At 38.8% G+C, this 15288-nt stretch overlaps 1 protein-coding gene across 3 annotated transcripts in view; it reads right to left on the reverse strand.

Moving 5' to 3' along the window:
* Window positions 1-1181: 1181 nt before the first annotated feature.
* NDNF (neuron derived neurotrophic factor) overlaps window positions 1182-15288 on the reverse strand; it is a 39853-nt gene continuing 25746 nt past the window's right edge. For 2 of the 3 annotated variants that reach the window (XM_078376636.1, XM_020781454.3), the window contains exons 2-5: window positions 9755-9834; window positions 5715-5909; window positions 4486-4610; window positions 1182-3228 (exon numbers count right to left, since the gene is read on the reverse strand). In XM_078376636.1, coding sequence (XP_078232762.1) covers window positions 1835-3228; window positions 4486-4610; window positions 5715-5908 — 1713 coding nt within the window. In that variant the 5' untranslated portion in view covers window position 5909; window positions 9755-9834 and the 3' untranslated portion in view covers window positions 1182-1834. The remainder of the gene's footprint in view (window positions 3229-4485; window positions 4611-5714; window positions 5910-9754; window positions 9835-15288) is intronic. The other variant, XM_020781453.3, reaches the window with a different exon arrangement.

The following is a 15288-nucleotide window of genomic DNA, read 5'->3' on the forward strand; positions in this document are numbered from 1 at the left end:
ATTTTTTTCTGAGACGTACACATATATCTGTGTATACAAAGTCCTTTGCATGGTATATATCTTTTCCCTTGAACTAAACTATAAAGTTTTAATGTATGCTTAATACTAGTTTTATTTTATTTTATTCATGACTAGAATCCTACCCCCAATTCCAAGGGAAACTGCCTGAAATGGTCAGTTGTGCAAAACATTTAGGGGACATGGGGAGACAGAATAAAAACCAGGCATGCAAGGTAGGTCCAAGATCCTGGAAACAGGTATGTCCTGCATTCTTGGATCTTGCTCACACTGCTATAATAATTATGTGCAATGAAGGCAATTCCAACTTATGGCAACCCTTCCCAGGGTTTTCTGGATATAAAATGCTTATCCATGGTTCATCAATCCCTCTTACTGGCACCCTGGGACCATTCAGTTTACCCAGGCTGTTGATAACAAAGGGCATGCTCTGGGCAAGACTTTTTAAAATCAGTGAGTGCTACATAAGGATGAGCTTAATTCTTCTCCTGAAATCAATGGGACTTAAAAATGCTTCACTTTGATCTTTTATGTCCAAAGTGTATTATGAAATGGAAGTAGAATATCTATAAGCAATGAGCCTAATAGAAACTGAACACATATACACAGTCAAAAACATGAGGGATTGTATCCACAAAGTTTGTAGCTAAATCAATTTAAATAATTGTACCCTGGGTAATTTCCCATTCATCATAGCTCAAAATTGCACTACCTCAATATGAAAATAGTCAGAATACCACAATTTCAAATTAAGGAAAAAATACTTTGATATCTGAAACATTTTAAAAATTGATTGAAAGCCATTTAGTTAGAATTCACTGAAATTTGCTTTGCTTTGACTAATTTAGAATGGCAATATGCAGTAGTTACAATTCATCTGTATTTGGAACACATAAAACAGAATAAATTTCATTCAGAAATACCTAAATTGTAAGCAAATTGACTTCTATAATGTAGAAAATAAACAGTATTAAAATGTGTGTTTGCCTTTTTGTTATTTGTGTATTGCTATCCTTCAGAGCTTAAGTAATTAGGTACAGTCAAAAATATAATTACAAGCACATAAACCTAACTAGAATCAGTGGAAAATAAGAGTGTAACTATATAGGCGTTTATCCTCCTCACAGAAAACAGTTATTAATTGAACCATTAAGAATGAAAAGGAAGTTATAATCTAATACTTTAATTTTATGTACAAGGATATAATGTCTGACAACTTTGTACATGAAATACATATAGTATTTAAACATTTAAAAATTAAACAGATAGGAATTTACATTATGAATAAAAATGACTTTTGGGTAGTCCAGTTAATACTTATTTTAGATCTGTGTTTAACAGAGAAAGATTTTTAATAGTTTACAATCATGGGAACATAGACATTTCAAAGAAGACTTTATAAAATAATTTATATAACTCTATAGTCTACGAAAAGAGATAGAGGTTGTGTGGGAGTTTTGTTTGTGCCTGTGCATAAGAATAACAAGGTAACTGAATGACTTGTTTCAGCCTTTGAAGTAATAAAATAATTTAGAAGCACTTCATGCAATATGGAAGCAAAAATAGGGAAGTTCCTTCAATATTTCCTGCTACCTTGGTTATCTACTGAGCGTCAGACGTGGACCACCACAATGCAACTGTCAGATACCAACAAAGAGCACCAGTCTCAGTCCCTTCAATTATTTTTGTAAACATAAATATAGATGTTATTGTTAATATCCTCTCTACATAGTACCGATACAGTTCACAATGCCTCTGCTGTATAAGTAGTCAGTTCATATACTTAATGTTCCATTAAGTTTTATATGAGAGGCCACTAGCAGAATTTCCTTGTTTTCACCAATTTGCTTTGATACTTGACAGAGTGTCCTCCATGTCCAATGACATAAACATCCAGAAGATAAGATTTGTTGGGCTGTAGGCCTTTAATTGTCTCTGTGGTAACTGCTTTTTGAAGATTTTGACTATGGAAATATTTACAGAGGACTTTTTCTGATTTCTTCCTCAACTCTGGCCCCAGACACTGATTTTGTTCTCTTTTCTTTTGCTCCTCATTATAATTGTCATCTACCTCTTTTCTGTAGATGCAAAATTTGTTCCTTTCCTGTGTACCAAGCCATGCCACTGTAACTGAAGAACAAGTGCGCAGCTTATCAAAAGCTTTAATTCTTGTGTCTTCAGGAAGAGATGGAAATGACTGCTTATTAGGCCTTGTGGTAGCCAGAATCTTCAACATGGAAGCACCCTTCTTACTTCCTTTCAGTCGAATGAGATATTTAGCTTTTGGCTTTCCTCTAAGTTGGAACTGACGGACACCTTCTACATTCTGAGACAAGAGAAGTTTTCCATCTCTTCTTACTTGGATCTGTACAGCATCAAGGCATGAATGAACAAAAAATGTAACCTTCTGATGTGATGAAACAGGGGCAAATCTCAAAAATTTAGAGCTTTTTCTCTTGATAAAGACATCAGTTACTTTTCCATCTTTCAGATCAACTGTCTTCTGCTTGGCCTCTTCTTTGGTTCTAGCAAAAGTGCCAACATAGGCAGTGCTCATATTTGTGTTCACATTTACAGCAAATATGTCAAAATAATACTGTGTATCAGGTTTCAGTTCAGACACTGTAAAAATGTTCTTGTTCCCAATGCATATCTTTTCCAGGTCAACTTTTGGCTTTGAATAACTCTGCCGCCCAAACTTTGGTGATGATTTTAAGAAACTGCGCTCTTTCCCAGAGTTACTAATGGAAGGAAATCCAAAATGGGCAAAATCAAAAGGGCTGAAGTCCAAGCCAGGTTTGGGAGCCCTCATAAAGGCATCATCCGCACTTTGTTTAGCTTCCACAGCACAGAGGCTTTTGAAATTGTGTTCTTTATTAACGACCACACAATACTGTATTGGTTGTTTTAATAATGAAGCTGTAGGGCTTGGTTTCCATGCCAGGGTGACAGTTGTGCGGCCAAGGGATGTGACATCAACTCTTGGATCATAAGGCAGTTCAGGATATGGTTGATCTGACTCTGGAGTGGTTGTGGCATATACTTTGAAGTGTGTATCTTTCTCCGTCGACAGGAGTTCTAGCTGGTACAAGCCAGAAGATGAGCTAGAGGACACATAATACTCAACATCATTTCCTCTGTAGGAGAACAACTCTGTGCTTTCTTCACTGATAATCTGTTGTTTCTGTTGTTCAAGTGGTTCTGGCTCACCTGGAAGACACATGAGAAGATTTTCAGAAAAAGGTGCATGTCAGAGAGGAAACACATCGTTAACAACACATTGCATTTTCAAGATACCCATTTCATGTGCCTCACATGCCAACTCCACTCTAATAGGCCTGCTTATAGTATGCTAATATAAAGGAAAATAAGATTGCCATTGTAACACACACAACTCTGATGGTGACAGTTGGAAAGGTTAGTGCATTGGTGTGCATCTGCTAGTGAAAAGTAACACCACAGTGAAGGGAGTTCTTCCATAATAGGGGGTTTGTTACACCCAGTCAGGAGACAGAAACTGCAAGCATTACAAAACAACACACAATTCTGATGGCTAGGAAAAGACCATTTTGAATCTGATGCATTCAAAGCTACTTCATTTCCCAGACAGTTTAATCTAGGCTCATGAGCAATGCAACTCATAGAATTGGTAATTCTTATACTCCATTGCTATTAGATAAGAAAAAAAAAAACGCATGGCTCCACCAGTCTGTGCAAAAACTATTCCTGTTCCTCCTGCCTTGACCAGTGCAAGTCAGAAGAGATACAGATGATGTAGCAGATCTGTCTCATTGTTGCCTACTGCCCTCATTCAAGGTTGCTTTGCCTAGTCATGTATTTCGTTATCATAGAAAATTGAATTAAGGGCATCTGAGACTATAATTTCTTTTATCAAGCTTTGTATGCTGGATTCACATTCAGTCTTCCCTTAAAACCTTCAATATTGTCATCAGTACCTCTTAATAAATGTCATAAATAATAGATATAAATTGTAAGGATTCTGAGGTGGGACCTCCTCCATTTCCTATTTAGTAAAGGAAAAACAAAAAGCACGGGGGAAATGACATGCTTACTGTCACATATAGTTTGGCACAAAGATACACAGAGCTAAGCAACTGGTGGAAAAAGGCAGCCTGGAGCTTCTGTTTCTCCTATGCCTGCCTACAATCTCCTTCACCTTTTGCTGCTTGCAAAGGTTCAGAATTTTCAGCCATCAGTCTTATTTTTTCTCAGGGGTTAGTAATTTTACCATAGAAGCCAGGCTGTAATTTATCATATACTGTTCTTTAAATCAGGATCTGCCAAGAAACCTTTGAATCAGCTGGAAAATGTTGCTTTGCTGGAGTATAACTGTGTAGTCCTTCCCCAAAAAATGTTTCCAAATTGCCATTTAAGGCACTATCACTACTACTGATTCATATCTGTTACACCGCAGAATGTTATCTTGGTTTTTTTTCTTTTCTTTACCTGAGCCTTCTCCACTGGATTCTTCCAGGAGCTCCTGCAAACTCAGTTTCCATTCCAAAGGAGCATCACAAGGAGTTACTGTAACTGCTAAGGGTGTATTGTCTTCCTCAACAACAACAAAAAACCTGCAGAAACATTAATGAACACATGATAGTATACGTTAAAAACAACCAACATATATTTAATTCAAAGCTTTGTCTGAGGTCAATCAAATGACAGGTGCTGTTTGTTACACTGTTTATTTACTACTTCTGTTTATGCACAATCTATACAGGTCTACCCAGAAGCAAATCCTAAGTAGGTGTAGGATTACAGCCTCTATGTGAAATATCTGATCATAGATAAATTGTGTCAAGAAGGAAGAGCCTGATACAGAATACAGATAAAAAATGAGGCCACCGCTTTATTACTAAGGCATAAAATTTAGTAATGCCAGTATAAACTGTGCAAGTTAAAGGAGAGAATCTGCATACTCATATTTTTAATGTTGCCAAGCTGCCCTGGGTTTTTTGGGGCCATTAGGCCTAGCCACCTGACCCTCAAGTGCCACAATCTGCAAACATCTGGTCAAAGTAGCTGAGGTGCACCTTTCCCCAAGATGCCCACACTTGCAGGATAGTCCCTTCCTCTGGTCAGTCCTTCTCAGGCTTTTTAAAATGTCTTCTCTCTTCCCCATCACTTTTGGGCCCAGTCTTATCTCCCTCCCTTCACATCCACTTGCTATGAAAAAGTCAGCATACAGATATAATTACAAGCTATGGTGGATGGAAAGTTTTAGAAAATATGTAAATAAGCTATATGAATTCAAGACTGCAGATGTGCCCTCCAGGGAAGGTGAAAAATATGTCACAATGGCATGGGGTGGGGAAATTCTTTCTAGTCCCTTTGATACCTTAGAAATTAGAAAAAGAGAGAAAAGGGAAGTCATGCCCATCTCAAGCATGTAAAACAAATTCCTTCATTTCTCAAAATTTGCAAAAGCACAACAAAATCAGATCTTTGAGGTACAAAATAATTACTTCTTTGTAAAAACCTAAACATCAGAAACTTCAGGTGGGTTGTTTGTATCTTTTTTTATCAATCAGACCATCCTTTTTATGCTTGTTCTCTATGTGCGTATGTCTGTGTGTCTGTGCCTGTATATTTCACAGAGGGAAAATATTCCAGTCTGTAGACTCCTACAACTCTGCTTGCCACTTTTGTCCCAGAAGTTTAGTAAATCCAAATACCTTTTAGGTGTTTCCCTGAAGAGATAGCTACTGACTTCAGCTCCATCTGGGAGTACTGATGAGTCATGGAAGAAGGTTTTGTCATGAATCTGCATCTGAAAAAGTTCTTCATCTCTTGTAGGCAATTTCTGTGTCCAAGAGTTAAATGGTAGGAAGAGGAGCAGGTAGGATGTGAAACAATGCATCAGGAGCATCCTAGAGAAATAGAAATTAGGTACATTATAAATTGTTAGAAAATACTATTACCACAAAAGCAATTTATGATTTAGAGCCTAGATCCAGAGAAAAGCTGGTAGAGACAGGTTACTGTGTTCTGTGACGAAATATAATAACTGCAGGACAATGGACATTCCTGTAATATAATTTCGATTTTAAAAATGTACCTCCGTTTCAACTATATCTCTTCCTACAAAAAACAAAACTCTTATTTTTGTTCCCGAAGTCAGATTTGTATAAGGAGAACATTAGAGAAAGCCTTTGGAATTATTTCACATATATCCCTGACACAGAATCTTGAGATAGCAAACATGGAAGGTAGAATAATTCTTTTTCACTCTCTGCCATGCTCCATTGCCATTCTAATAGCTAAATATGTTTTCAGCAACACTTATGCAGCAAAAACCTAAATATGGTCTACTAGAAGTGAGAAGCACAGGATTCAACAGGACTTGCTCCCTGGTAAGTATACATAAAATTGCTGCCTTAGAGATCTTTTCATAGAAATCTTGATAGTTATGACCTTTAAAAGCTGTAAATTGCTTGGGTCTAGATGTCCTTCTAGAAAGTCCTTCCTTTCTTTATAGCATTATTTATCCACTCATTTATTTGGAGACAGCTCTGTTTAGTGCCTATCATTATGTGATGTGAGTTTTGTGGATATGTGTAGAACAGGGCCTTTTAATGGTGTTTCCATTTCATTCCTCTTCCTAAAGGGAAAATGTGCTATCTGAACAGGAGGAATCTGTCATTTTCCATGTGGCTAATGAAAAAAGGTAGACCACATAGCAACGGGCAAGTCAGCAGATCATCCCTTAAACTCAGACTCTTGAAGCATCTTCCTATTTTAAAAAAATATTTTCAGAAGTCCATTTCTTTTTCAGCCACTCTGAGTAGAAACAGACAGTGTAGATAACCTGACATTAGTGCTGAAGGCATATTGGTGTTGTAGAGACACATTTCAGGCAAATTTTTGTATTTGAGGATTCAGATTTCAAAAGAATCTGGTTTTTGAGGCCTAAACACCAATAAGAAAACAAAGCAAGACCATTTGTAAACTTTGAGAGTTGCTCCGTAATTAAAGAATTTCCTTTTTTAATGACTGATTATCCAAGCTTTCTGTTTCTGCCTTTTCAGTGATCTGTTTCATCTTTTGGAAGCCACAGATCCTTAAACAAACCAGTAACAAAGTAAAACAAGAATTGCTAAGAATTTCTGGCATCAATAGGATGACCATAACAGAACTAAGACAAAAGAGTAAGATCAAGAAATCATAAAACTCAATTAGTAAAAACATGGAACATGGCCTTGTAATACATGACATGAATTTGAGGGTTAAACTTGGAAAACATATCAGTAACACTAGTTAGGAGCTAATAATGACACATAAGAGTACATAACAAAGGAAAGACAAGAATGAAATAGCATTGTTCCCGTACTGCAGGTAGTGAGAGAGTGAAACTGGTTTGGTTAAAGCTATGTATTAATAGCAGAGGCTACATTTGAACAAAAATACAAGTAGGTAATTTGTACAAAAAGAATAGAGGTAAAAATACTTGATAATCTGATCTACCAAACTAATCAGAAATCTGTTTCTGATTGTTGTTCCGTTTTTCAGGTGCAGTCAGTCAGTACAGTGGTGCCTCGCTTAACGAGTGCCCCGTTTAACGAAAAAATCGCATAGCGATGGCTTTGTTGCCATCGCTTTTGCGATCGCACAACGATCTTGCCTATGGGGAAAAATCGCTTTGCGATTTTTCCCCATAGGCACCATTTTCCCCCAGCTGAGCGGCGGGAGCTTTGAAGCCCCGCTGCTCAGCTGGTGGAAAATGTTGGCAGTGGGCTGCGGCCTCGGAAGGACCCCGAAGCCACCGTCCCCTGCCGACAATTCCCTTCCGAGCTCCGGGGACAGGCTGGGGGGTGGACCGGGAAGCTTGAAGCCTCTCCGCGCCGCCTACCCCGGCCATTCCCGGACTTCCGGAAGTCCGGGAACAGCCTGGGTAAGCAGCGCGGGAAGGCTTCAAGCTTCCCGATTCACCCCCCAGCCTGTCCCTGCCGCTTAAAGCCTCCTTGCGCCGCCTACCCAGCCCGTTCTCAGACACCTAGGTGTCCGAGAACAGCCTGGGTAGGCGGCGCGGGGAGGCTACCGGCATTGGAGAACAGGCTGGGGGGTGAACCGGGGAGCTTGAAGCCTCTCCGCGCCGCCTACCCCGGCCGTTCCCGGACTTCTGGAAGTCCGGGAACGGCCTGGGTAAGCAGCGCTGGGAGGCTTCAAGCTTCCCGATTCACCCCCCAGCCTGTCCCCGCCGCTTAAAGCCTCCCCCGCCGCCTACCCAGCCCGTTCTCGGACACCTAGGTGTCTGAGAACGGGCTGGGTAGGCGGCGCGGAGAGGCTTCAAGCTCCCCGATCCACCCCCCAGCCTGTCTCCGCCGCTTAAAGGGTAACCGCAGCGGCTACCCCAGCCATGGCCGGACTCTAGGGAGTCCAGCCATGGCTGAGGTAGCCGCCATGGGTCAGATCCAAGCCGCGGGGGGGAGGGAAAAAACCGGATAATCCGTTCCAGTTGGAACGGATTAACCGGTTTTCAATGCATTCCTATGGGTAATGGTGCTTCCCATAACGATGTTTTCACATAACGTTTTTTTTTCTGGAACCAATTAACATCGTTATGCGAGGCACCACTGTATTTTGTCTCTGAGTTAATCAGAACAATAATTGCTGATTCTCTCGTGATCTGAATTTTTCTGATCATGTTGTCCCTTAAGTGAACCAGTATGAGATCTTGGTGTATATTCTGAGTTATGATTTCCAATGTAATGCAACTTTCTCCCTGCTAAAACAAATCACTCCTTATGATAGGATTATCCAGATTAAGCTTCACTAAAAAAAAAATTAACCCGATGATCCACTTTAAAGACTCTTGTAGACAGATTTTTGGTTTGCATTAATAACTCGAATGAAAGTAGATAGGATCTTGTCTTAATTTACTGTAGCTAATTATCAGATTATTCCTCCAGCTAAAATCAACACATGTCCTATATAACATTCAGCCCTTATTGCTTATTCAGGCATGACACATAAGACATCATTTGGAATTTTGCCTGAAGAAGTAAGCAAGCACTATAAAGCACCATAGGGTTTTATTCATTTTCCAATATTGCACATGCAAGGGGACATTAAAGCTAAGTTATTTTCATATAGGGAGAGGATGATAACCCCATGTATGTTTTCTTTGGTAGAAAATGGCAATGCTAGGATCATTTGCTTTTCTTATCTGCTGGTGTTTTTAAGTTCTATGATTTTTGCCAAATATCAAAATAAAACTTTGCTTAATATACAAGCTGTTGAAAAATATTCCTCAGCGCTTTTATGGCTTTAAGTGAGTGAGTGACTCCCTAACTGCTTGTCTAATTAGCAAAGGGCAAACTTGCCTATCTCAGCTTCATTCTGGCTGGCAGGGGAAATGGAGGTGACAAAGAAAATCAGAAGGTAAAGAAGAGGAAGGAAACAGAAGGGAATACAGGAGTTAGAGCTGTTTTTCAAATTTAGTCCAAGCCGGACAAGGCAAATGGCTGACTCTGTTTTTAATGCAGCCACACATCACAAGCAGGATTGAGTCTCTATTATGAGCTAGGTGTCTATGAACTCTTGTAACTATGAAAATCATCTAATGTGTTCATGAGGAGGGAAGCTGCTTGGGAGCAGCTTCTGGAGTATCCCTTTGTAGGCCTGTCACACATGTAATGCACCACATTTAGTGGGGTTTCTAGAATGTACAGAATAGTTATGATACTGAAATTGGAGGAATACAGTAGTGATGTACCTTACAAGGGGAGTCTTCTTTTCTCCTCCTTTTCTTCCCCCATGTAACAAGACAAAAAGTCCATGTCCCGTAAGTAAAAGCTTTACGCAAAGGTAAAGAAAACATTGCGAATGCCAGAAAATGAAAGGACATGCAGGACAGAAAGGACATAGAGGGGCAAGATTTTTTTAAAACAAATCAGAAATACCTTAATCCATTTCAAAGTGGGTATAAAATACTATATATATTACAGTGACAATTGTAGTTGCACATTCCTAGGTTGAGTGGCAAAAATAGATTTAGCCTGCCTGAAAAAAAAATAGTTAAGGTTATCAACCATGAGCCACAGAGCTTTTCTTTTTATGTTGCTGTTATGTCCATAGCCCAAAGCACCAGTTAATCACAACTATAGTTTTCAGTTAAAGAAGCCAGAATTAGAAACTATAGTTTGAAGTTGGCTTGTTCCCCAACCACAAGTTGACTCAAGGCTGTGTTCAACCACAGACTGTCTATATACAATTTTGAGGACTAGAATGAGAAGTAGGTGGTGATGTGGGCTAAGGAGGAGGTAGAAGGGCAGCAGGAGGAAACAGAAAACCCAGTGGGGATGAGAGTGGGGTTAGAAAGGCCAAGAGAAAGTTGCTTTTCCTTTATGAGAGCTATTTTGCCATTTTTTATTCCTCAGACCATGGCAGTTGAACCACAATCAGCAGTGGTGGCTATTGCCTATAATTCCTTATCATATTAGGCACTGTGGCAGCTTTAAAGAAATCTTTTTTCACTAAACCCTCTGTCCTATCTAATAAAAGCAATATCCCAATCCGTTCTTCGGGCTGATTGCCTGCAAGCCATAAAACACAGATAATGGTTGTCTCATTTTCTTACACACACACACACACACACACACACACACACACACACACACACACACACACACACACACACACACACACACACACACACACACACACACACACACACACACACACACACACACACACACACACACACCCCTAATATATACTGTATATGAATCACATTGCTATCCATTTTAAAAGTGGATGATGCTTCACATTTATTTACAATGAACGGATGCGAATCTTTCTCTTCCTAGAAGGATTTTTTCTGTATAGTGGTGCCTCGCTTTACAATTGCCCCGCAATCTTTTTGCGATCGCAATTGCGATTACAAAGCTATGGTCTGAATGGGGGAATTTCGCTTTGCGATGATTGGTTCCCTGCTACGGGAACTGATTCTTCGCGAAACGATGTTTTTTGAACAGCTGATCGGCGGTTTCAAAATGGGCACCGGGTGATTAAAATGGCTCCCTGCTGTGTTTAGGGACTGATTCCTCACTATACAGGCAGCGACAATGGCCGCCATATGGAGGGTCTTCGCTGGACAGTGAGTTTTTACCCCATTGGAACGCATTGAACAGGTTTCAATGGGGTTTTTATTTTCGCTTTACGATGTTTTTGCTTAACGGCGATTTTCCTGGAACTGATTATCGTTGTTAAGCGAGGCACCACTATATAGTGGTTTTCACAACAGAAGTAGATAGTTTACGAGACTGCCATTAGAGACTGAAGATTTGTCTCTTTTTTTCACCCATGACTTTAAAAGATAGAATAAAAGTTTAAAGTGAAATAGCAAACACGGGTGTTATTTTTAAGATTATGAAAGTGTCCTCTACTACGACTTTCTTTTTTGTTCCTCTATTTCTCTCCTGCCCCCCAGAAGGCTCTCAATTTTCTAGTCTGTATTTGAGCATGAATGTAATGTCTGGTCATGTTCTATGATTCTGGACTATAAGTTTTGAACAACTGGAATTGTAAGAAGTATGAGTAGGAAACAAACTTATGTTCTTTATCTGGCCACATGGATATTGTGCATTTCCTATTGATACTGTGAAGGAAGGAAGGAATTTCTCACTGTAGCCTGTCCAATTTAAAAGAAAGCATTATAAGAACATATTGCTATAGAAGCAGAAGTGTTGCTGAATTTGTACTTAAAAATCTTGACATGAAAACTCTACAAAATGTGCCAACAAGACTGTAACAAAAATGGAGACAGGAACATAACAACCATTCACAGAGAATACTGTCCAGAGTATTGCTTGCAACATTTTTATTTTGCAAAATAAATATGAAACTGCAGAGACTGCTGCTGGGTGCCCTTTTGGGGCTGAAGTATCAACTTGAACTTATGCATCTTCTTCAGCAAGTCAAAAAGACAGCATACATATTAAGCTGTAATAGATAGGACAACCATCTCATATCAAAAAGCAATGAGTTTCTCTTATTATATCAAGCCAGAGAACAACACAAAGCAGAAAACTGACTAGCAGCACCATCTGAATCCAAATGATTTTGATGAGTTTTAAAAGGAAAGCTTGGGAGGCAGAAAGTTGCTCAGTGCAGATCACTAATAATGAAAACACAATTCTAGAGCTTTAAACATGAAATACTGAGAACAATATGCTAGAACTTTAAATGTGAAATACTGGCCACAAAACATGCTCATTTAGATACCAATAAGTGCACACGGAGAAAGCCAGAGAGTTCCAGAAAAACATCTACTTCTGCTTTATTGACTATGCAAAAGCCTTTGACTGTGTGGACCACAGCAAAGTATGGCAAGTTCTTAAAGAAATGGGAGTGCCTGACCACCTTATCTATCTCCTGAGAAATATATATGTGTGACAGGAAACAACAGTTAGAACTGGATATGGAACAACTGATTGGTTCAAAATATGAAAGGAGTACGACAAGGCTGTATATTGTCTCCCTGCTTATTTAACTTATATGCAGAATACATCATGCGAAAGGCCGGACTGGAGGAATCCTAAACCGGAATTAAGATTGCCAGAAGAAATATCAACAACCTCCAATATGCAGATGATACCACTCTGATGGCAGAAAGTAAGGAGGACTTAAAGAACCTCTTAATGAGGGTGAAAGAGGAGAGCACAAAAATGGGCTGAAGCTGAACATCAAAAAAAAAATAAGATCATAGCCACTGGTCCCATCACCTCCTGGCAAATAGAAGAGGAAGATATGGAGGCAGTGACAAAGTTTACCTTCTTGGGCTCCATGATCTCTGCATATGGTGATAGCAGCCACGAAATTATAAGACGCCTGCTTCTTGGGAGGAAAGTGATGACAAATCTAGACAGCATCTTAAAAAGCAGAGACCTCACCTTGCCGACAAAGGTCCACATAATCAAAGCTATGGTTTTCCAGTAGCGATGTATGGAAGTGAGAGCTGGACCATAAAGAAGGCTGACCACCAAAGAACAGATGCTTTTGGATTGTGGTGCTGGAAGAGATTCTTGAGAGTCCCCTGGACTGCAAGGAGAACAAAACCTATCCATTTTGAAAGAAATCAACCCCGAGTGCTCACTGGAAGGACAGATCCTGAAGCTGAGGCTCCAATACTTTGGCCATCTCATGAGAAGAGAAGATTCCCTGGAAAAGACCCTGATGTTGAAAAAGTGTGAGGGCAAGAGGAGAAGGCGTGCTCTGGTCCATGGGGTCACAAAGAGTCGGACATGACTAAAACGACTAAACAACAACAACAAAGTGCAGAGACACAGGGGCAATGATTTATTTTTCTTTTTTGGCATTTTCACAAAATATTAACCCATCATTTTAAAAAGTTGAATTCGTGGCATTTAAAAATTAAAAAACAGCCCTTCATGCATGACCTCAAAATCATAGGGCATAAGTATTCTGACTGATATTCTAATTTGACTCCATTTCCTATTCAGGATTTATTTTTAAATGCTTTAAAATACCAATACTTTCATCATCTCTTTTATTCCCTTCCAAGATAGCATGAGAAGCATTCACCAATTGATGTCCTGCGAACAAAACCTAAGAAAATTTTCACTTTACTTTCTGTCTGTAGGTCCTTGAGTTTGTAGGTCCTTGAGACCTGTAAAACAGCTACTACTTCCAGAAAAGTCTGGATTTACATGAAGTAAATGCATCTGGAATAAATAAAACTAGAAGTTTAACTACAGAGAGTTGAAAGTACATGATTGTAATTTAGTGGGGATAATTTCAAAGAACAGTCTGCCACAGGCATTTATGTGTTGCATTTCTTTAACTGTACTTGGAAATGCTTTTGTAGCCTTCAATTTCTATTTTTAAATCAGAAGACATACAGATTTGCATAAGGTACTCCGTTCCATATCTGATAATAAACTTACAGGAGACAGTTTAACTGTGTATTTGGGAAATCAAAGGGAACCATCTAGATCTGGTAACTTCTTGCTAAAACTGAAGTTTAGGGACTGCATATTATTTCATTAAACAATCTCTGGCTTGAGAATCTTAAACTAAGCAGTAGAAACTGCCTTAATAGGCACATCTTATAAAATCATTGTCTTGATAATAGTGTTTTTACAGAATGGGATTATTATATTTTCTTTTTTTCTACACATGTGTTTGGGGCACAGGAAAGAAAATAATCCTGCTCCTTTTTTAAATCATTCACATAACTTCATAACTTTAATATCTGCTCCCCCAGATATTAAAACATAACATAAGCTTTTAAAAATTAGTTTTAGGAGAAAGCTAAATTCACTAATTTGTTATACAGTGTGAAAAGTAGATACCATGGCACCCAGTCTCAATATCTGTATGATATAAGCAGTAGGTATAGCCTCCAAAATATATGTAGGATGGGCTTCAAGTTTGATGCTGACTTTTAGTGTCAAACCATGAAAACCCATTTAAATGAACCATTTTCTGGCTTTTCCCCACTGACATTCAATATCAATGATGCACTTTGGGTACCAATTTCAATGGTATCAGTTGGAAGATCCCACAGGGTACAAAAAAAGAAAATGACCAAGGAGGTCATATCCTTGGTCATGGTGTCCAATCCTGATGTATAGTAAGTGTGTAGTGTATAGAAAGTGTATATTACCGCCCAGTTGTATAAACCAAGGATATTTTGGCGAAGTTCCCACTATGAAACTGTTTATATGATCTGGTTAATTGGTACCTCTCTGCAAATGTGAAAATACTCATCATTTTGGAATATGCTATTTGATAGCCGGTGCCACTGTTAAAGACAACCTGAGGCTAGAAATCTGGGGTAATTTTCTCCAGAATAATCCCATGCTCAGGGCAATGAAGAGTATCAATGGAGTGTCCAGTTTCTTCAAAACATTTTCAAAATGCAGACTTGCCTGATTGGCATGACAAATTGTACAAATGGGGAAAATATATTTCTGTACTTCATAGTTAAAAAAAGAATGGTTCATTTAATATCAATGGATCCTTTTATTATTTTAAAGCATGTTGAAATGCTTCATAGATTTTAAAGGTTTTCTCTAGCAATTTAGCTCAGAATATGTTCTCCCATTTGTTGAGCAGATTATTATGACTAAGGAAATCACTTCATAACAAAAAAAAAGTCTTGAAAAGTAACAAAATATCTTAATGATTAGGTTTATTTTTCTAGTCTATCCATAAGTGGTACCAAGGGAGCTTGTGCTACTAAGATTTGTCAAAACCATTTATGGGAGCGAGGTTAGCTATACT

This window comes from Pogona vitticeps, chromosome 5 (assembly GCF_051106095.1).
Source record: "Pogona vitticeps strain Pit_001003342236 chromosome 5, PviZW2.1, whole genome shotgun sequence".
NCBI lineage: Eukaryota > Metazoa > Chordata > Lepidosauria > Squamata > Agamidae > Pogona > Pogona vitticeps.